The sequence below is a fragment of the Helicoverpa zea genome, chromosome 22 (assembly GCF_022581195.2).
Source record: "Helicoverpa zea isolate HzStark_Cry1AcR chromosome 22, ilHelZeax1.1, whole genome shotgun sequence".
NCBI lineage: Eukaryota > Metazoa > Arthropoda > Insecta > Lepidoptera > Noctuidae > Helicoverpa > Helicoverpa zea.
The window spans coordinates 6,235,698-6,259,499 of NC_061473.1; the positions used below are offsets into that span (position 1 = coordinate 6,235,698).

A 23,802-nucleotide genomic window follows, 5' to 3' on the forward strand; every position below is an offset into this window, starting at 1 on the left:
GGTCAGAATTTGTTACAGTTGAAAAAACGTTTAATGGAATCAACAAGAGCATTTCAATCAAAATGCTCAATAAAATACCAAATCCCATGATAGATCTTCACCCGAGCAACTGCATACACGACTTCATCCATCCGTAACACAGTACATTGCTCGCTACAAAACGCCGTCACTAGGAAAGCGTACCGCCGCACTTTCAATGAATATCATTATGTGCAAACAATTTTCAAGTTCAATGAACAGAATTGTTTGTGGGACGTCAACGTTGCGAAGCTGCGAAAGTGTTTTTCTTTACTAGATATATGAGGTTTTTGAACTCATTTTTCTTACATTTTTACGATGTAATTAATTTGCGAAAGATTGTTTATAGTTTTGTGCTGTGAATCTGTTAAATAAGTAGTCGATTTATAAGATATAAAACGTGCTAAATATGTTTTTTTTGCGCTATAATAACTTATCATTTATTTGACCCAGATTCATTTGCTCCCAAGTGTGTGTGGTATCGAAAATAAAGTAATTAAATGTCCTGTTTTTAGGTCAATGTTATTTATTTGACAAATAATACAGATAAAATCTGGTTTTTAGTATGTTTGTCTAGAAAAACCACAGTGAACCTAGAAAAACACCGTTTTTACTACACACGTGTTTTAAACACTTATTAGTATGTAAATAAAATGCAAATAATATAAAATATATGATAAAAATATAAAAAAAATACTACCAAAAAATTGGAATACCAAGATAAGGCCTTGAGAAACAAATCATTTAACGACTTTTCCAATCTGGCAACATATAACCGTCAAACGTCATTAATATCATTAATTACGTCACTAAATGTCTGTGCCTATTCCTAGAAATGCATATGTAAGACCTAGATCCAGGAATTAATGGAACATTCGTGAATCAGAGACAGACGAAACTTTTTTTGACAGGAATGACTGGGCACAGACATTACTAATTTGTAGTTTTTTTTTTCTTTATTTAGGTGTCCGATGCATTTTTCCTCGCGTGATGTGGTTTGCAAGAAACGAGTTTAGTTATGCTTTTTTTTCGGAGATTTTTCATGTAATATGTTATTGGTCATAGACGATAGGTAACACTTTTTTTTTACTAGGCTTAGGGTTACTAGGTTTTTGATCTTAGCAGTCGTAATGAAAGCTATTTACATATTCTTCACAGGAGGGCAAACATTTGTAACGTTAATTGCTAAATTTTTAAGCACTGTGTATTTATTGTTATATATTATCCTAAAATAAAATGTCTGTAATGTTATCTTAACCGTACAAAGTTCAAGATATCCGTGTCAAAATTAATACTCTAAAGATATTTCAAATACCACACAATCCTTAATCAAGATCGAAAGCCTCATAAAATTAATCACTAATAACGTACGCAAGTCACGATTATCTAGTAATTCACACGACGTTTCTAAACGAATTCCCGCCAAGACGGTTTATGACGTCATCTGATATTTTGATCTACACCAACGACAAGGCATAAATGGTTATCTATTACTCGTTGAGTTGTAGTTATGCAGATAAGAGGCTATATTTTTTGCAAAATCTCTATCTAAAAATGGTTGGGAGTATGATAATATAAAAAAATGTGGCGAATAGTTCTTTCGAAAGACTTAATTATATGTAAGTACCTGACACTTTATACAAATACTTTTATTTAAAAAAAGTAAGTGTTAAACTAGTAACTATTATAGTAATAACCAAGATATAAACAAAGCAAGCTTCTGCCATAAAGTGTCCCAACTCATACTAAGATTGATTGTATCCATTTAACAACATTTATTTGACCCAATTATTTAACTGCGACTCCGAAGCATAACAGCCGGTCCTCAAATCCTTAACGATAGCATTCGCCGAATATATTCAACGACTCCATCACACAATAACGTGGTAACTGCATTTAATACGAAAATGGAACTTGGATAACAGTTTCCAAGAAAGTGACAACTGACTTCACATTCATGGCAAAATCGACTGTTTTGTAATCGAAATAAGAATCAAATTGATTTTTGCTTGCTTGGACTTACGGCTTTATTCTATGGAAGGTGCATGGGATCCTCTAAAATGCGTCAAATTAACAGCGACCGGGCGTGCTCTGAATATTCATAGATATCACTTATTGCATTCGATTTTTGCGAGACACGACGGGATAAAATATACAGAGAGGCATTGTAAGCAGACAGGCTATCGTCATAGACTAACCTTATCATAAATCGCTATAGGTAATAATCATGTGAGTGATTTAGTATCATCAAGTCACTAAGCTCATGACGGACAAGCTTATTTACACTATCTAATTATTAAAATCATATTTTAATTTATGGCTCCACAGAGTAGCTGTAGCATATAATAATAATCGTAATTTCCATAACATGACATTGACATAAATATCGACAATCATTAGTCAGTAACATTGACTAGGTCATTCCTCCTACACACTACGAGACGAGGTGCTTGCACTGCTCAATAAAATTAAATCATTGGTATGCAATATATGATGTCCAAGATAAAAATAGGACACAATGCAATATTAGATCTTATCGCTAAAATAACTGTCATGATCGCTTATTTATTATGCGCATTATCTTTTTTTAATGCGACATAATGCATTGATAAAAAATGTTACGACACTTTAATTAATGTTGCTTACTGCGTTTTAGTTTTTACGCATCAATGAAGGAGTACGGTGACTTCAATTTATATTTTTTTAGAAGTCATCTTTGGCCATGGAGTTTAGGTATTAATTTCCTTTACCTTAAAATAAGTAAATTATTAGGCCACCAACAGTAAAAATTGTCTTATAATTATTTTTCTCTCATAAATAGAAATACCAATATGTAACATAATATGTAGTTATTCAAAGAATATAAAATTGGGTAGATCATTTGGTAATTCCTCGAAACATTTTACCGTGTGTGATAAAATGTGTAGAATTTAAAAGATGCGTCAGAATTGCAATATTGCATTGCATAGTTACCCCGTAAACCGGTTGACGATTGCAAGCATATGACGCATTTTCCCTCGCATTTTAAATTAGAGCTTGCGAACTTTTTACACTTTTTAGGTTTATTATTGAAATCTATGGCATTTAACAATTTTTTGTTTGATTTGATTGTATTTTCAGTTCAAAATTGAAGTATTTTATTCTTTCTTGATAAAAACTAAGTAGCTTGGATCAATAGGTTTAAACAAACCTTTATCATTATATGAGTGTGTGTCATGATGATGATTCTTCAATGATCTTTTAAATTACATAAAGATGTAACCTTTTAGGAAAGGAATTTATAAGCCACAGATGTGACTATGAGTCAAATAAACTAAGTCTTAGTTATAAAATAACATACTAGTCGTTTACGTTTAAATGTAATATTTATGTGTATTTGTAACTGTCTCACGCTAAAACTACTTTAAGAATAATAATCTTTTTTTGTATTTGTATAAGGTACCTACAGCTTTTTATCCGTGTACAGAAAGTGATTCCCCATAAGCTAGTAAACAATGCCATATTTCAATTTAATATCTTTAGAACCGCTTCAACAGTTACAAAGCTAAACAATAGCTCTTGTAATCCCGTATGTTCCAATCACAGAATTTGAATACGACTATAAATAAATATCAACTGTTTTGGCGTAACACTTGAACATTGTACACGAACTAGCCAAATGCACGCGGGTTTACATCTATTTTCGTACAAAAGATTTATTAGTTAATGATGCGTGGAAACTGTTTTTAGTACGATACCGTCTGGCGAGCAATGCTTGTCTAGCCAGATCAACGATTAAATAATGGGATGACGGAAAAGTGTTCAAGATATGAAATACGCACGGCCTTAAGCAACCCATACTTAAGTGATTTTTTATCAACCTTATTTCAATTATTAAGTATAACAACCAGGTTATTTATAGAAGAAATAGTTCGTCTACAATTCTACATGTAACATTTCGCGTACCTATATCCTCTTTCTATTCTTCCATTTAGGTAGACGATTTACGTCAGTAAATCCAGTACAAAAAAACAGTATGTTGGAAACATCGTTGTTAAGAACTATCCTAACAACGATGTTTCCAACAGCCATTGACACATATCTGTTGTCATCATCATCTTCGTCCTTCTGCCAAATCGCAGTTTTATTTAGGGTATGTTTTCTTCTTTTATACTATTCTATCTGCCGTCATCTCACAAGTAACATTATTTCCATCCATATCGACTTTCACACAACCCATCCATCACTAGTTAGTGTTGCCATGTTCAAAAATAATCTCGATACAGGTTCAACAGCATTACAGCAATTTCCCGCGTTTGGTATTTCGTCTCACAAAATTGGCATCGATTCCCAATTAGTATCGGTATTGTAGATTCCGTTTTGATGCAAACGTTTAATTAAACCGAGCATTCGATATTCCCCTTGATCTGTGGCGAGCGATACTGATTTAGTACAAAATCGAGATTCCGAGAATCGATTAAGGTTTTAGGAAATCGGATAACTCTGTTGCTTGTTACATAGATAAAGTAACTAAAACTATGTATTTCTGGGAATTTGATACTATTGATGAAAGATTGATTATTCGGTTTCCTGGTAACCGCATTTTTTGTTTGTATCTCAATATTTTCTGAAATCACAGTGCATCTTGAACAAACTTGGTGATTAGCGCTCAATTCTTCTCTGTTTGAGAAGAGTTCTGTGCCTTGCAGTAAAACAGTAAAGAGGCCAATGATTATGACGGTGAGTTAACCATCAAACCTTTCCTTAATTATTTATTTGTTCCTAGAACAAGTGAGTACTTATGTAGTTTTCACTTTCTTCGTGTACGTAGCTTTCTCTCATGCAGCAGTGATTTGCATCCTAATTATTTCTACTAATTAAGTAATCAAGTACAGCTGTTTGAAGATATCGCTTCGTGTAACCAATAGCGGTGCAATCTTTATTGTTTTGTTCTAGATAAGATTGGTTTTTGTTGTGATTTTATTACCAAAGCTTCCAATTTAGATAACGTTCCAGATTAAAGGCAGACTTTGGACTAGTTACATAAAAATATTTTAACTTTTTTTTTATATTTACTTCTGACACTTACGCGAATATTAGACATTTAAATAAAACTTAATATTATATAACCGTTATAGAGTACGTAAAAGTAGTTTTATTTAACTTTTATTTTCAAACTGGCTGTATACCGCGGTTCCACCCTAGTCTCGAAGTAGCCTTTGTCAGCTCTATACTTTCTGTGTACTTAATTTCATGTTAATAGGTTCAGTTGTTTTGGCGTGAAAGGCGGACAGACAGACAGATAGTCAGGCTGAGTTATTTTCGTATGTATAATATTAGCAAAGATTGAAGCTTTATGTAGTCATACTTACTTATATACTCATCATCATCATCATCTCAGCTATAGGACGTCCACTGCTGAACATAGGCCTCCCCCTTAGATCTCCACAGATACCTGTTGGAGGCGACCTGCATCCAGCGTCTTCCGGCGACTTTTATAAGATCGTCTGTCTTGTACTTATAAAAGTGTGTAACTTGCAATTTCTAAATAGACCAATCTCAGCTTTATAAAGCTAACAGTACCAACTTATTTCCTCACTCAATAAAAACATTACATACGGACATAATAAATATGATTTACTACCAATAAAAAATATTTCCTATAATTAATCGCAATATAACAGTTGACTGACAATGGTCAATGACTTGGCGTTATCGACTCTACTGCCTACGTAATAAGGTTCAATAACACTTGTGCAATATCGTGCCATAGAGTTGATAAGGATCAGAAGGATCATACGATATGTAGAAGTGTAGGATTAGATTTTTTTTTTTGCAGTTTCACCCTATTATTTTAATTGAAAAAAAAAATAAAGGATTAGATTAGTAGAAATTACTTTATTTCCAGTAGCGTTAAAAGTAATGATAATTTGAGAAATTTTGAACCGGTTTAAAAAAAAAAGGATCCCTGTTTGACCTATGTATGTTTGATCGCGATCATCACATTTTTGACTGAACCGATTTTGATGCGGTGAAGGCTTTAGGTACAATTTATTGAAGTCAGTTTTGTTTTCTAGTAACATGAATGTTAGTCACTTACATATAATTTGAATACAATTAATGTTATGTCGGCACACTCAGACTGCGGTCTGCGACAGTATGCAAATTCAGGTCATGCTGTATGACTGTGCCAACTCAAATTCAATCAGACCAGCCGTTTTAGCGTGAAAGCATGACAAACGAATAAACTCACTTTGGCGTAATAGTAGGTTTTTCCCGATGTACAGACATACATTTTCAACCTCATCATAATAGTGAAAAGTTAATGTTCGATTGGTATTTGACAGATACGAGTAGGTTGACCTGCTGGCGTTTGTGCTAAGGACCCATGACATGTATGGCTCACTTTGTCAAAAAACTTATATTGGCTATACTTACTTTGATCGAATCGATCGAACAAAAAGTCGGGGTGGCCTAGTGGGTAAAGGACCAACCTCTCAAGTATGAGGGCGCGGGTTCGATCCCAGGTCAGGCAAGTACCAATGCAACTTTTCTAAGTTTGTATGTACTTTCTAAGTATATCTTAGACACCATTGACTGTGTTTCGGATGGCACGTTAAACTGTAGGTCCCGGCTGTCATTGAACATCCTTGGCAGTCGTTACGGGTAGTCAGAATCCAGTAAGTCTGACACCAGTCTAACCAAGGGGTATCAGGTTGCCCGGGTAACTGGGTTGAGGAGGTCAGATAGGCAGTCGCTTCTTGTAAAGCACTGGTACTCAGCTGAATCCGGTTAGACTGGAAGCCGACCCCAACATGATTGGGAAAAGGCTCGGAGGATGACTTACTTTGATCGAATTTCGATCTTATTATATTTCATTGTTTTTACAAAAAATTGCTTGTAGGCCCTTAACGTCATTGTTTCATAGTACTTACGTCCTTTCTAAACAGCGCTTCTGCAATATATTTGATGAACACATCTGAGTCAGCAGGCCTGTTCGAACATGTTCAGTGGCCTACATAATCGCACACCTGTTCACACCCACTGCGTTTACGACTTTTTTATTTGTAAACATATCCAGCTTACAGTGTTATACGCCGCTTTTTATGACAAGCTCATTCTTTGTAAATTGGTAAGTACTTGAGTAACTATTTTTATTGGTAGGTTATTACTTTTAAAGATGTGTTGATTTATTTATTAAACTTTATGTAACAAAAACAAAAAATTACAAAGGCGGACTTAATGCCATAGGCACTCTTTCCAGTCAACTTTAGAGAGATGCAGAGAAAACATGGTACTTAGGCGCATTAGCCAACTAATGGTGGCCACGGCCACGGCGGCTGTTCTCTTTTAAGGATATCAGCCAGCTGCGCAGGACATATTATAGTGCACAAGCATGTGCGCAGACACAGGTGCACTCCTTGTTCCTTCACTCTCATAACCCGATGGGACGGCAATCCGACACGACCGGAAAGAGATCAGAGATTAGCCAACTAGACATAAATAGAGCAACTGAATAATGAAATTGTATGTGTTGTTTCACAGTCTTAAACCAATACTCTTCATTGATATGCAAAAATGTTTGGCATTCTCAAAACAATCCAGTTAAACCCAATAACACATTATTACACACATGCGGTTGCCAAGCAATTCTGATAAGCATAAAACTGTCCCGAATTTTTGGCACGCGCGACACTTGGCTGCGATACGGCGATGCAAATGATGCATTGTGTGCACAACCGTGTTTGATTAATGTACCGTTAACTTGTGTGTGTAAAGAGATTTAGGAAACACTGGTAGTGATGAAAACCGCTTGTAATAAGTGTTGGGGTTTATTTGTTTAGGCGCTTTTTTTTGCTGTCAAGTGTAGCTTCTTCATTTCTGACTTTAGACATGACAGTTCTCTTAGGTGAATTAAGTACAGTAAGGATGGCTGCGGGATTGTTCGAAGACTTACCGCGGTCCTAGTACATAAAAGGCCTACGATGGAACACGACGGTTTGTAGTCAGTAAGAGTCTGACACTCACCGCTGCACTAACGTAGATTTGAGCGATTTAGCTGGCCAAAAATATTTTACATTGTATTTCGTTTTTTGTAGCTTTATTTTATCATTTAATGTTGTTTTTGTATATAGTAAGCATTGTATTTTGTATAATAAACATGATTTAATGAAAAAAACAGCAAATAATTCAAAAAATATTAAGAATATTATATATTTTTATTATAAAAGCAGTTATAACATTTTTTAATGTATTTATTTCAAAATTATGCTACATTACATTATTAAAAAAATTTTACTCCTCACTTTCTGAATCAGATATATCAGATTGTGTGTTTGGTTCAGCTGGTAGTAACATATTTATTGCTTCTGGACAAAATGATCTTGCTTTTATGTTTTTTTTTATTTGTCTCATGCTGCTTAATAGTGGATCCGAACTCAACAATAATCTATTGTAAACATCAAAATTGCAATTCTCCCTTGAAAATTTTCTAGCATAATTTTCCCGATATAACCGAAAATGTTTGTTTCGTGCTTCGGCTGCCTCCTCTGACAACTGTCCTATTGGCAATAATGCATTTTCAATAATTTCTCCGCCATGTATTAATATTTTATGCATGGTCGGAGTCATGGGATGCCAACCGTAAAGATCACAATACAATCTGGCCGTTGCCATAGCATAGTCATCGAATTTTTGGGTGTCTATTTTATGACCACTTGAAATAGTTTCCAGAATAACTTTTAATCTATAGATGAAATTAAAATCAACTTTTGTTATGTCGGCAGCCAATTGCGGGTTTTCAAAAAATCTCCTACTTGTATTGCCATCATTTGTATTGCCGAAATTAGCTTTTGGCATGTCTACCAACAACCCAGTTTCAATGCGAAATCTTTCTTGAATATTTCTTTTTGTTTGTGTTTCTAACTCTTTTTCTTCTTTGGATCTCTTTTCCCTATATTTTTTTACGGGTAATTTGTACGCCAGATGTAAAACGCTTTCGAAAAATCGAATCCTAGCGTGCAGTACAGATAGTCCAAAGTCTAAAGCTTTGGAACTTGTCTGTAACTTTTGTGCCAGATTATTAAAATCTTTAGATGTGGCTCCACAAATATAACACTTACTCGTCGATTTGGTATCGGTTGCAGCATTACACACCTTGCCATCCACCATTGTCATCTTAAATAATTGTTCGAAGATAAATTTTTTCTCATGTAATATAACTTCTGTAGGCGTCAACTTTTTAATAGCATCTTCGACATAACTTATTTCCTGTTTCGTCACATCCACCGATTCTTTAACAAACCGAAACCTTATTGGTCTACAATATCTAGGCGAAGATGGTGTAGGGTTTTGCCATATATTTTTTTTCCCTTCTTTTCCACAAGTTATTCTAAGAGGAACAAAAGAGCTCATAAACATATTGGAGTCTGTGTCTGTAGCATCTTCGAATCTTTGCTTATATTTAGCCTGTTGTGATCCATCACAGCCCCACTTACAAATAACTTTTAAGGAATTCCGTTCATTATCATTAAGTGAACAGAGGATTTCTTCAAGCGCTATAGATAAACGAGTAATTGTGTTATCAATAAGACTCTGTAGACTGCTTTCCGCACAGGTGCTTGTGATCCTTATACAATCCTTGGGCGGGTAACATTCTTTTTTTGCCTTGAGTAACACATCATAGCATGGATAAAGTGATTTATTTGTGTTTCTAATAATTTCATATTGTCGCCTAGTTAAATCCGCTTCGACAAACATTGACAAGGCTTGTAGTGGTGTAAGACAACAAACTGCATGTTCTGCTTTATTGTATTTTCTGGCAGTTGAAGAATTCGTAATATCTCGAAGTATTTTTGAAGCGTTTCTTTTTCCTTGAGTCTGTAGTGTTGTGTGTGCTGCATGAACTATAGCATCCTCACTGAAACTAGAGCGCATTTCTTCAGTTTTCCTTCGTTTAGACCTCTCACTACATTCCTCAAATGATTTAGATGGCCGGCCCGGTCGATTTCCAACATTTTTCGGAAGTTCAAATATTCCGCTTAACCAACTCTCATTATTTTTGAGGAATTCAGCTTCTTTCCTATGAGCTTTAGACCATCTCTCTTTCATACCTGCTTTAAAATATCCAAATCTACGTTTTAAACTGCTAATACTATCAGGCGTGTCACCATAATGGGTCAAAAGGTAGTTTTCTAGATAATTTAGTTTTTCCTCAAGATTAGATAGATCTTGCTGTTGCATTTTATTGAAAAGATAATGCCGGGTCACTATTTTTACACCAGAGGTACCTTAAGCAAAAGAAAATGCACTTTGTTACATTTTAAAGAAAAGAGTATTTTATTTTTGTATGAACTTCAAATCTTAAAAAGCCTGTAAGTCGGACATCCGCAGCTATCCGCAGCCAAAAAATATGTCGTAAGCTAGTTGAATATGTCTAATATCTAAAACTAAAAAAAATATTACGCGGTCGAACGCGATAATATAACAAAATTGTGTTTAAACAAGAAAATTACTAAAAAAATATTTTGCTTTCACACCCTCTTTTAAAATTGAAATAATACTATAAAAAATTAAGTGATCACACTTAAAATACATTAAAATATAATAACTGTTACCTGCACAACTCGATTCCATCACAATAGTTGCTTAATATCAATTAGAGAGCACAAAAATAATTTTTCTTTAATACCGTCTACTGAGATCTCTAAAAACGTATAAAGTAAAATTTGCACTAAAGTCAAGTTCTAACTTCTGGTGCAAGCGCATATCGCATGTTTGGTGGGTAGATGTGGTAAATTCTTGTTGCTGGGATACTCCTCTTTCCATTTTACCCACAATTTGATGATAAACTTTAAAAAAAAAAAAAAGACTTTTGGCCAGCTAAATCGGTTTAATCTACGTTAGTGCGCTGCTAACCCGCAGCGGGAGGGGTCATTTGATGATTTTTGACGTCGTTAAAAAAAGTACAGTAAAGGTTTAAAGCGGGTAAGCTATACTTGTGTGTAAATTACCTTTGTATGCGTAAGTTCGAGAGCGCTCTGTATTGGTCTAGTCGCCGAGTCATACTATCTAGTTAGTATACCTATGTTGTTTTGCTTTTGTTGGTAAAAAGCCTGCTCTGTTTTTAATTTCAACACACGTAAATGTTTTGGGCAAACTTAATCTTTATGATAATACGTATAATCTTTGTGATCATTTTTCATCACTAAAACAAGAAATCTTACTACAGAGGACATTGATTAGACAAGCGAAACGTAAATAAAAGCAAATGGACGTATCCAGACACACGAAACAAAAGCAAGTCGATCCTAAAACTAGGGTTGGCGAACTACATGTCATGTGACAAAGGACAATAGTTTTTGGACAACCAAACGTTATTTCTGGATCGCCAAACCTGAGAATTATAGCATAGGTAGTTTACAGAAAATATTTCCTCAAGCACTATTAATAGCTTACCTATTTGTTATAGAAATAACTACCCATGTTCATTTCCATGGAATGTATGTAGTTAGATAGTTATTTACATTCCAGCAGAAATTGAAACAGAACATTTCCAAAAAAAACTTTTAAACATTCAAACCCAAAATTAAACCGACTACACTGATATAAAAAGTTTAAAAACGATATTAAATTCATCATCATCATCCTCCGAGCCTTTTTCCCAACTACGTTGGGGTCGGCTTCCAGTCTAACCGGATGTAGCTGAGTACCGAAATTAAATTCATCCTCAATATAAAAACGATATTTTCATTCAATTACCAATCACCACCCCTAACGCAACGTGTCTAACCGGCCACAGAGTCTATTCTGAATGCAAGGGGTATTGTGCATTTGCATGCGCCGAAAGCTTGCAATCGATGCGTGCGGGGGTGAAGCAGGGTTGAGGGCTGGTCACCCCAACCCTGGGACCGGACAGCCGTGCTGCTATAATTACAACTTCCTATGGTCATGTGAGGGAGATTTGGGTTGTGGTTGATTGGGACTGGATGTGGTTTCGATGATGAAGTTAGTGAAGAGTTTTGTGGTAGTAGGATAGAAGTGGCCAGTTTGAAGCTTGATAAAAAAATCGGTATTGGTAAAACTTAAAGCATTGCAATTGTAGCTCAAAACCAAAGGAACGCAAACCAAAAAGACTCGAAATCAAAAATATTATTAATCGTTTTATGTAACATCTTACTATTTCACACGAGTTTCACCACTTTCCCAAGGAACTACTTCGTTCCGAAGATGGATAAAATACTGTCTTTGTCATCCAGAGGCTGCCTTCTGCTTTCCAACAGAATAAATATATAATTTATAAAATTGCTCTATTATAGTTTCGGATCCTATTAGCAAACAAATCTCTATAATATAGAAAAGTTATCGTTTGCTTTCAAAACTTCTGCTTTGTTATACAATGCATAACAAAACAAGTAATTAGGTACTAACTTCACGATTTCCTTTACCGTCTAAACTTGTAATATCGAATCCGTTCCTCCATGGATTTCCTTAAGAGTACAAACAACTTGTTTTACCTTCGTAAAGTGAAAATCAACTTCAGCATTATATTTGCTTTGAACTTTAGCATCGAAAACACGGTAATCCATTTCTGTTTTTACTACGTTACCTGGGTTTAAGTCATCTCCATTTTTCTTTATTTTTAATTTTCTTTGAATCCCCCGCTTTCTCTGTTGGCAAAGGTAGTCTGTATTTTAAGCAGGGCTTAGCTTTGGATTTTAAATTGAACGCAAGAATTATTTAGAGCTATATTTTTCCGTGGTCTTGTGTTACTCTTGTTTGCCTTTGTGCTTTGTATGCTGGCTTCATTGCATTTTTTTTAAATTTCTAGATTCGTTTGTTCGAAATTTAAAACATTTTTTTTTCTGTTTTTGTTGTTAACGCAGTAAATTAAAACCTCTTCAAATCCAACCTTTTCGATTTGCTTTTTTATTTCTAAGTTTCATTGATGCTTCTCGTTTGTTATAAAAACAGTTAATTTAGTAACTCCTTTGCGGTTAACTAAGATAGCAAAAAATCATATCTGACTGACACTTAAGGTCAACTTGTCCGTTATTTTGAAGCTGCGTATCCATGCGGTTAAAGTATACTAGTTAATATTTGAAGGTTATCTAACAGTTCTAAGAATTTTAGCAGTTACAAAAAGATAACTCAAATATTAGAAATGTAGGAGTCATATATTCTTTGTAACATTTTACCTCAATTTTGCGGCTGTAGCTAACATTATAAATGCGAAAGTAACTTTGTCTGTATGTCGGGCTTTCACGCCAAAACAACTGAACAGCATTAAGGGGGAACACAGATAGCCTATCTAGAATCCTAGAAAGCGCTACTTTTTACCCGTTTGCGGAAAGGGGTACTCTTGGGGCATGGGTGATGGCACATCGGACTACAGCTAGTGTTGAAATATTTTCTAAATCTCTTAAACACTTTCTAGAAATCATAGGCCTATTTATCTTTTCTAGAAATTGAACGTGCGTATATCAATTGATAAAGAGACAGCATTCTTAGTCACTCGACAAACTGATTAGAATCGACGCAATGATTTGACTCATATTTTTTCACTTCCGTTCATTGATAACTTACTTAATCCAAACAAAGCAATTCTTCTGTAATTAAGTTATTCTTCTTTAGAATAATAATAATTTCGAAAAGCTGAGAATACAAAATCACGTATTTCGTAAGTGATGTTTGAGCGATCTTTATTAGAGTTTAAGAGAAATTGAGTGGCGTTTCAACCATGAGTATCTATAATCTCCTTTAGGTCAAGATAAAATAAATAGAAATAACAACACGTTCTTAATTATCACAGCATTAATAAGAATATTGTCTTAATTAAACACTAATATTCTAGAATTTACCATTATGGGCAGGATCATCTAAAGTTAGCTGGCTAGAGTGAACGTTAACGTGCTAAATACTGAAACTAAAGTCCCGTTAGATCATAACAATGTCTTCATAATGTAAGGGTAAGCTGAGACCGAACGTTGGGAGGGAAAATGGAGTAGATACATAGGTGTATGTATATCCTTGGCAGAAGTTTCACTCATCTTTCATAGTCTTAGTTGCGAAAGATTTTCAGTGCAATCCTGCTGTAGAATGCTTTTACAATTTTGCAGTTCGTACTAATATTATAAACAAGAAAACGATAATTTTTACTCTTACACAAAACATTATAAAAAAGCTTATGCATCAGATTAACATAGGTAGGTATTGTTTCTTATCCGCGTGTAAGAAGTAGTTTTCTCGAGACGCAGCTGGAATCGCAGTGCAATTTTCATATAGAAGACTTGTTCTAGTTTAGGTAATTTTGTTCTATCGGTACCCGTCGGTTTAAAATGTTCTAAATTAACACTGGGTCAAGAGTTGTGGGTTCTGGGTTATTGTTGTAAGTTGATATTCTGTATATTCTCTGAATTTGGTAGTTCGTATAGAGACCACCCCTGGTTTATTAAAAGGCTCGGATAGCTTGCGGTCAATTTGATTGGACCCAATCGATGCCTGAACGATCCCTACAGCGGACTCGAAATGAAATTACTCTCATGTTTGTATCGCGTTCGCACAGAAACTTAAATTAGTTTCTTATTTTAGGCGATGATTCTGACGTTACCTATATCAAAAACAATTATAGAGGCTGTTGGCCCCGTGATCTATAAATGGCTGGGATACGCGGAACAGATAATAATAGCTTTTCGCCGATTTTGTTGATAGGTTTTCTTGAATTTAGCATGGATGTAGCTACTTCTATTTATGGAGCAGCTTAAGCCTATTTTTTGTGAAAATATAAGCTATATTATATGCGTTTAACCTATGCTAAACCTTGCTTGGTTCAACTTGGTTGCTTTGGAATGTCCGATTTCAATGTTAGAGAGCCCAATTATTGAGGAAGATAAGTTTTTATTCGAGTCCGTGAAATAGTTTCTACAAGACACACGGATTGAAATGGTTGAAGCCAGTTTTATATAAAATTGCGGAAAATCGAAAACGATTCTACCACGATTTCCCATTTACAACCCTGAAAACGCAATAGGTATATTTTTTTGTACTCCATATTACAACTAGTATGTTCGAAGCATTAGCCCTTTTCTTGTACTCTTTTACCACGTTTTTCTTTTATTTTCTTTAGGTTCACAATACATGCGTGTATTGTACGTATTTTCGGCTTACTCAGCATGTTTTCCCCACATTGTGGGGTAGCTAGGTACTTACTACGTATGTATGTGCGCAAAGTAATCCTCTTATGCGGTAATTTGCAACGAAATAAAACAAATTCATGTCGGGGTAAAGTCTTACGGTTTTATAAAGGAAGGATACCTACTATTGTTTACTTTCGCTTTCGTTTTTTTTTTATAGGAATGGTTTGATTTCGTGGTTTGTTTCAATCGTAGTAATTGATAATTACCTAGGTATTTAAATGGATGATTGAACAAAAGGTATAGTGTAATTGGGTTTTGTTAACAAAAAATAAGGTTTACATATTAGGTATACCTACGAATTTTTTTTGACATTAAATGAAAAATTTATCTTCTTATTAAAAATTACTTAAGTACATTAAAAATTACTTAAGTATTTTTTGCAAAAATAGATTTTAATACTTTCGCGACTAGTAGGTAAACATTATTTATACAAGATCGAGACTTAATCGCAATATACATATGGCATCAATATTATGTATATTTTTTTTACAAGAACATTTAGTTCTCCACATCCCCGAAAAAACAACAATAGCTGAAATCAAGAGCACTTGAGAATAACTACACACGCGCAAATTTTCTTTTTACCCTTTACAAAAGGCCTTTTCAAATCCCCGGCCAGTGTATACAAAAGTGCCCAATATTTCCTAAGAAGGTTTGTCCTCGATACACTGCCGACTAAACAGTCGGCCCGGTAGTTGAAAAAAAAATATGAAAGAAAATCGTGAATCCAATCAAAGTTTTGAGTAGGTCTGATACCGGTCAATAACCTGATCGTTGTTACGTGCGTACGTGGCATTTCTGTATGATTTATCACCATCATCTCCCGATCCTTTTTCCCATCTATGTTGGGGTCAGCTTCCAGTCTAACCAGATGCAGCAGAGTACCAGTGTTTTACAAGGAACGACTGCCTATCTGACCTCATCAACCCAGATACCCGGGGAACCCAATATCCCTGAGTTAGACTGGTGTCAGACTTTTTGGCTTCTGACTACCCGTAACGACTGTCAAGGATGTTCAATGACAGCTGGGACCTAAACTTTAACGTGCCATCCTAACACATTCGTTGTTCTGTATGATTTTAGAGCCCCGAATAAACTATCGGCCGACTAAAAGTTTGCCGTGTGTGTTGACCAACGCGTGTCGCCATATTGACGTTCTTTGAATCCTTGACTAGCCTGACGAATTTGTGTTATGTTGGCACTATTGGTTGGCTACGGGTATTTTCCTTGCAATAGTTTTGGGTTAAGGCCGGCCATTTTCTGATTTTTGAATAGAGAACAAAGTGTGGCGTTTGTTTCGTTTTTTCTTTGTTTTATTTTAAGACTATTTACTCTAGATAAACACGATTTGATTTCTAACCGATTTCTCAAAAAAGAGGTTTGTATTTTTTTAAGTTATTACTGGTTTTTCTTGGTGTATTTACTCGTAAAATGTATAATAGCAGTGGGTATGCAAACAAACTTGCTTATGTAAAAATGCATCCTTTGTCCGTCGACGTCATTAAAATAGTAACAACAGAAAGAAATGTCATTAAAATTCGTTTAGTAGTTTTTGAGTGAAGCTCCCACAAAGGATAAAAAAAATCTCTTCCTTTGTATCACAGTCCCTACCAAAATAAATTCAAACTTTTCTATTATTACAATAGACAATTTGAAAGAAAAGGAGGTAGATATGCAAAGACGTATAAGTGTCTACCTACCTACATAATATAATTTAAACTTATAAAGGTATAGACTAGCCTATTTCATGAATAATAATGTATGTAACAGAGCTCTTCGTAACGTTTACAAAGTAAATGGCCTGTGTAAAATATATTTTACATGGTGAATTAGTTAACATGTATGAGGAAGTTAAGTGTTGGTTTATGAGGCATGAACTGTGAAATAGTAAATCTTGTAAGTTAATAAGCCTTTTATGTTATGTAAATAATGTCTCTTAATGGTGGTAATAGCACAAGTAACAGGCTGGTATTCAGCAAGGAGTAGACCCTTCAGACTTTCTGGCTTGTTACTAACCGTGACGACTGCCAAATGATATTAAAATGACGGCTATTACCCACCAATTTAACGTGCCTTCTGAAACACGAAGGAATTTAATTATGACATAGACGGTCTCCCATCCACGTACCGACCGCTCCAAGCGTTTAGTTTTTAAGAAAGACCTTTTATGGTTAGACCCGTGCATTACCTAGCTACGTGCTTTTGCTCTCTTCTCAATTGCCAAGTAGTCTTAGGCCCAATTTCACCCAAAACATAGTCTTAAAACAACTGCTTACTTTGTAAACTTACACAGTATGTTTTAAGAAAACTGACGTGTATGTTGTTTCTTAACATTTTTCAGTTCAGTTACTAAAGTAAATAATTATATTGTTACAGCCATGAGCCGGAGGGCGGCGGGCGTTGCGGCGAGGGCCCGCTAGCGCGCGCCATGCAGCCCGCGCCACCGGGCGGCTCGCCCAAGCGCCACCAGAACTCGGCGCCCGCGCATGGTGAGTGTTAAGGGGTCTACACACCAAAGCCGCTGACCCGGCGGCACAGCCCGGCGGCACGACTGCCGCGGCATGTGGTGTTCTAGTAATTGTCAAATACTCTATGAAAGCCGGCGGCATGATTGTACAAAATACGGCCGGCGGGTTGGGCCGCCGGGCTGTGCCGCCGGCATCAGCGGCTTTGGTGTGTAGATACCTTTATATGCTTAAATTGGTGTATATTGCAAGGTTATTAAGGTCTTATGTTCTGTGGTTAAAGGAAAAGGAAAAATAGTGCATGTAGTGTGAAGTATTGGGACACTGAAAGAGGAAGAGGTAGTCCAGAGGTTATTTTAAGATATGTTTGGAATCACAAGTCGGTTATTGCAACTTTTGTCGCATCCACGCCAAGATCTATCGTCTGTCCAAGGATCCGTTGACCGTGTTCTCTTTGACCAGATCTTCTATTCTATTCTTGACGATTCTACCAATGTCAAAAGTTTGATCAGATCTTCTTAGTTTGGTTATGTTCAGGCGTTGTCGTGTAAATGTCAAAAAATACTTATAAACAATCAAAACTACTTTTGCTCAAAAAAAAGTCACACTATCCTCCACTATTTTCCTCTTCAAAAGTGTTTTACAAAGCGAAACTTGGAAAAAGGATTCGCAACAATACATGCCCATACATTTCCCTACCGCAGCAGCCTTGACAAAAAAGTCTTTGTTTCCTGAAACCCGATTACACGCACACCCCACCCCTTACGCCCCCTCACCCCCTCTTACCTCATCCGTCAATATATTACGGCTTAACACTCGCACACTGCAAACTTTAAGTCGCCCACGATAGTTTGTTCGGACCCATAAATCAGTATGAAGATCGAAGAGCACGTAAATGTCGGTCCTGCGACTGATCTCTCTTCGGTCGTATCGGATTGCCGTGCCATCGGGCTGTGAGAGTGAAGGAATAGGGAGTGCACCTGTGTCTGCGCAAATGCTTGTGCACTGTAATACGTCCTGCTCAGGTGGCTAATCTCCTTATACCTACCTCTATGAAAATAATCGCCATGGCCGATAATCGGCTAGAAGGGCATCATGACGAAGATTAATGGTAGTACGCACATTACAAAGGTCTGGTATTTAGCAGGTATCTGACCGACTGAAAACTTTGATAGGAATCACGATTCTTTCAAAAAAAAAACTGCCCACCATCGGTTAACTGTCGGCCGACTTTTTAGTTTCCAGTGTGCGGCTACTCTTAAACGTCGGGACGGCGTTTGTTCTTTTTTAATGAGACGAGTTTTATATTACCTGCGCACACTTTTAATTAAAATACGGGCGAGTTACAACCGTGTGTGAAAAACTTTCAGGGACCGCAGTTTGCGTCTGAAAAGTTTTTAAGAAAGAGTTTTTAATGTCGCCCCTTTTTTTACGGTGTTTCAAAGGTGATGTTAAAAAGAGTTTTTTTAACCTTCAACCAGAGTGCAAAGGGGGTTTTGTTGAGGTAGTTGTTTGTTGAAAAATATAATGAGGAATTATTTCCTACACCATTTTAGTTCTTCAGTGCGCTGTATCAGGATTTCCGTAAATACAAAATTGCGTTCAACAAGTAATGTAAGTGGGTAGTTGTAACACCTTTTATAAATCTGAAGAATGTGTTGGTTTGAACGCGCTGATCATAAGAACTACTGGAACAGTTTGAAAAGATATTTCAGAGTTTGATAACCTATTTATCAAAGAAGTCTATATGGTACTTTTTATCCGTATACGTGGTGCAGTTCCCACATAACACGGGTGAAACCCCAGGAAAAAACGAGACTTAGGAAAGTATATAGCACTTCATTCGTCAAAGTAAACATAACGGCTAGTATTTGGGATAGTAAACCACTAGGGCTGGGCACCACACCCAACACGCCTGACAACACCACTGGTGTTAATTTACTCACAGTTTTTATTAACCCTATTACTTAGTAACCATTTAGTTAGAGGGCGCAGTTACTGGCAACTTGATCTGGTAGCTAATGGCTCACCTGATGTTTTATTAGTTGGAATTGATCGTATCTTTTGTTGTTATTCAGTGAAGTGTAAAGTTATGAGTACTCTATGGACATTTAAGTCACCTTCGCAGTTCTGGGTTGTATGTAATATTAGCTCCACCAAATGAATTTAAATAAATTAAGAGCTAATCTATTTTGTGCGAATTTCGGAACGATTTACGAACGATAACTGACAAAGCATGTTCGTATAAAAAGAAGGGTTGCACGAAAATTCTCGCAGTAAGGAAGTGGTTGGTCGTTTAATCGACCTATTACCATAACGTCGGTAAATTGGAGGTACGTTCTGTGTACAATTGATTGCCGTCAAGAAATAAAAACCATTATCGATTTCGCATTTAGAAATAACAGTAACTAAAGTAACGTACAAAGAAAACCAATATATCACATCCAAGTCAATGCTCACGTAGCATAAAATAAAAATCTCCCGACTTTCATTTTAAAGTCGATTTATCATCGAGTCTCAGTAGGATCTCTCTCCAAACATAAATCAAAGGAATGTGACTAGAATATCGTCTCAGTGTGAAAGTGTCGCCATAAAAGTCTGCGCCCATAGGAATCAGGGAACCATTGTCGATAAACCTGAATAGAGAATTGAGTAGTTTCTTTATCTATATTTATCGATTTAGTTAAGCATTTTGATATTTTCTAATTTTTTGTTGATAGTATGAGCAAAAATGAAAAATCTCTGACGTCGTAGTTTGTATTTGCAATTGTGTACCTACCCGTTTTTGACAGTTCATTGATTGATTAGCTGTTAACTATCGTCAATGGAGGTTAATAAGGGATTGTTCACACCAAACGTATTGTCCGCCGCTGACTGTGAGTATACTCACTGTCTGCCCCAGTATGAACGTCGACTCAATCTGCAGTACGCGTACTCACCAAGCCTACAATAAGCTATAGCGTACGATGCGCTACATGTGTCAACAAAAGAATAGGCTCGTGTAGGTTCACACTAGATGCGTACGCTGAGCGGCTGACTATTCTACACATAAAAGAGCTCAGTATTTGAACCCCCCAATCTTCATACATAACAGATGCTGTCTTCCCAAGCACGTAAGTTCTATCACTAAATTCTTCTGAATTCGCATTCCAAATACATTCTCTAGAATGTACTTCTGCAATAAACTTTTCGGTGTCGAACATCGTGAGGTGTCACGTGTCACGTCTGTCCTCATTGAAGTTTGTTTCTCGAGTGTATTGCGGCCGATGCGCGCGGCGGTGCGGGCGCGGCGGAGCGGCGCTATTCGGCAACTGCGTCCGCGTAGCCAATCCGCGTCCGCCGTGCATAGTCGCGTAGTAAAATAATCGGCCACTGAGAGTCAGCGACAACAGGCGACGTAATAGCGTATAGTCGGTTCGGTGTGAACGACAATTTCAATATATATGGAAAAGCAATAAACTGCGTAACGCGCGCTCACAGTCAGCGGCCGACAATACGTTTGGTCTGAACGATGCCTTAAGCTTTGAAAGAATTGTCGACATCGGCATCGAGATCTTTTGGCTTTCGTTAGAATAGACTAGAATGAAGCTGTGAAAAAAATATCTGCTATTCTGATATATTGTTCTAGAGATTCATAACATCGTTTCGCAAGTAATAATATACATCATGATAAAATTTGTACCTAATATGTAGATAAATCCTTTTTTGTGTGTCCAAGATTGTATGTTAGTACTTGAATATCACCATATTGTCAAAAAAAAAATACATCTATATTTTCTATAATCATTGCCATCCATCTCTTCCCAGGTGCCGCAGCAGGCGACCAGTCCACATTGAAGGTGCACCTTCCGAACGGAGGGTTCAACGTGGTGCGCGCATCAGCTGACGAGGATGTGAGGTCCGTGCTCAGGCTGCTGGCAGCCAGGCTAGCGGCCGGAGACAGGGTCTACACGTCCTGTTATGCGTTAAGGGCGAAGAGGCTTACTACGGGCAAGGTAGGAGTCATACGGTCTTATTTTTGAGAGTGCTGTAGGTTTAATCACCTAACAGGGCCTAGTGTAAGTTTTCTCTAATCCGCGTAAAAGCCCCTGACGTGGAATTGCAACAACGACTGCTACTAACTGGGTAGCATTCGAGGATGCCGGTTACGTGAGGTTCATGCCGGGGGGTGTAACAACGTCAGCTTCCAGACTCTGGGTTGCTTTTTTAAATTTTATTCAAAAGTCAAGTCATTTATTATTTGTAAAACATAGGTATATAAACTTGAAGATCTCAAAAATATGGCGGTACAGTGCGCTATGTTTTTTTCTTTACTGAAAAAATTTACCTTCCAAGCCTTTTCTCGTCCTTGATCGGCCTCCAGACTAAACAAATGCAGCTATGCATTATTGTTTTTCATGTAGCAACAAAAATATATTCTTCTATAATTTTCCTCAGATCCGCTGGATCCACCAAGACACGCCAGTATCGGAGTTGCTCACAAAATGGCCGGCGAGCGAGTGGCGGCTGGAGCTGCGTGTGCGCTACCTGCCCGCGAATCTACGCGATCTATGCGACGCCGACCGAGTCACCTTCCATTATTATTACGACCAGGTGAGGGTTTAGCATCAGACTTATGGATGTTTTAAATATTGAAAAGGGGGGATAATACAGCCTGGCTTGTGGTGTTGTCTCCGTGAAAGTTTGAATTACATGGGTGTGCGGCACTATGACGTACTCAAATGTTTCTTTTAGTCTACTTGCTCCAGCAAACAGAAGGAATTTGCATGCGAACTTTTCTAAGATATCCTCAAGATGGCAGTCTTAGAGCGCAAGAAAACCTTGGCTTGAAAGTCATGAGCAAACATTTTAGTAACCTTAATTCTTTCCTCGTATGAGAAGAAGCGTGTAGCCTGCAGTTTTTTCACGCACATTCTTAATTTATTTGTTTTTCTATTGCAGGTGCGACACGACTACCTCAACGCCAATCATCCTATGGTAGACCAGGAGTTGGCGATACAAATATGTTGTTTAGAAATAAAGTAAGTACATACGTTGTATAAATAAATAAATTAAATACATAAGTTGTATACTTCACCAATGCCATTTTCTTGCTTCCTTAGCCGAAACTATATCTTGTCCAATGAGATGCCTGATTCTAGTCCTTTCAAATCTATTTTCGATTACAATATCAAATACCTTTTTCAACAAAATTTTAACACCCCGGATAGAAAAGTTGTTTAAAGCTGTAAACTCCACATCGATAAATGGTTTCTAACTGGGGTGATTTTATATACCATAGTCACCACATGGGGCATGCGTGTTGATGAGCTGATATAAAATGTCTTTCGTATTGCAGATACTTCTGTAAGGATATGCAGATATCTCTGGATAAGAAGTCCAACATCGAGTACTTGGAGAAGGAGTTTGGTTTGCACAAGTTCCTCCCCAAGTCTGTGCTCGACGCCATCAAGCCCAAGGTGCTTAAGAAAGCGATACAGCAACAGTTTAAAAAGGTAGGCCTTCATGTGGTATTACAAATTTGGAAGACCAGTTCTTTGGTGACCCTTTTAAGGGTAATAACATCTATATTGTGTGTCTGTCTGTAACCTTTTTCCAACAACGTTGGGATTGGCTACCAGTCTGACATGATGCAGCTGAGTAACGGTGTTTTTCATGGAGCGACTGCCTATCTGATGTCCTCAGCCCACTTACCTGGGCTTCCCGATACCCCTTGGATAGCTTGATTGCCAGATTTTCTGGTATATGACTGCCAGTAACCACTACCAAAGATGAACAAATGACAGCTGGAACCCACCAAATTGACGTGCCTTCTGAAACACAGAGGAACTCCTGGATCATCCTCCAAGTGACGCATTCACGAACCGACCCCACCAAGAATAATGATCCATCGACTCGTGTGGCTATTACTTACCCAACAGCTCCTCCACAAATACAATAATACTAAATGCTCCGCCTATTCCTTGCAGGTGGCTAACCTAAGCGACACGGAATGTATGCTGAAATACCTGGACACCATGCACACACACTACGGGTACGACCGGGAGACGTTCACAGGAGCCCTCGGTACCGGCTGGGCCATACCCGTCGAGTTAGCTATCGGACCTTTTATAGGTAATTATGGACTTTATTGTCGTTAACATAGA

General features: G+C 36.9%; 1 protein-coding gene across 8 annotated transcripts in view; it reads left to right on the forward strand.

The window, feature by feature from the left end:
* LOC124641179 (focal adhesion kinase 1) overlaps positions 1–23,802 on the forward strand; it is a 155,399-nt gene that overhangs the window by 116,456 nt on the left and 15,141 nt on the right. For all 8 annotated transcript variants that reach the window (XM_047179182.1, XM_047179184.1, XM_047179181.1 and 5 more), the window contains 6 exons: positions 17,568–17,680; positions 21,464–21,651; positions 22,094–22,249; positions 22,598–22,677; positions 22,995–23,151; positions 23,626–23,770. In XM_047179182.1, coding sequence (XP_047035138.1) covers positions 17,568–17,680; positions 21,464–21,651; positions 22,094–22,249; positions 22,598–22,677; positions 22,995–23,151; positions 23,626–23,770 — 839 coding nt within the window. The remainder of the gene's footprint in view (positions 1–17,567; positions 17,681–21,463; positions 21,652–22,093; positions 22,250–22,597; positions 22,678–22,994; positions 23,152–23,625; positions 23,771–23,802) is intronic.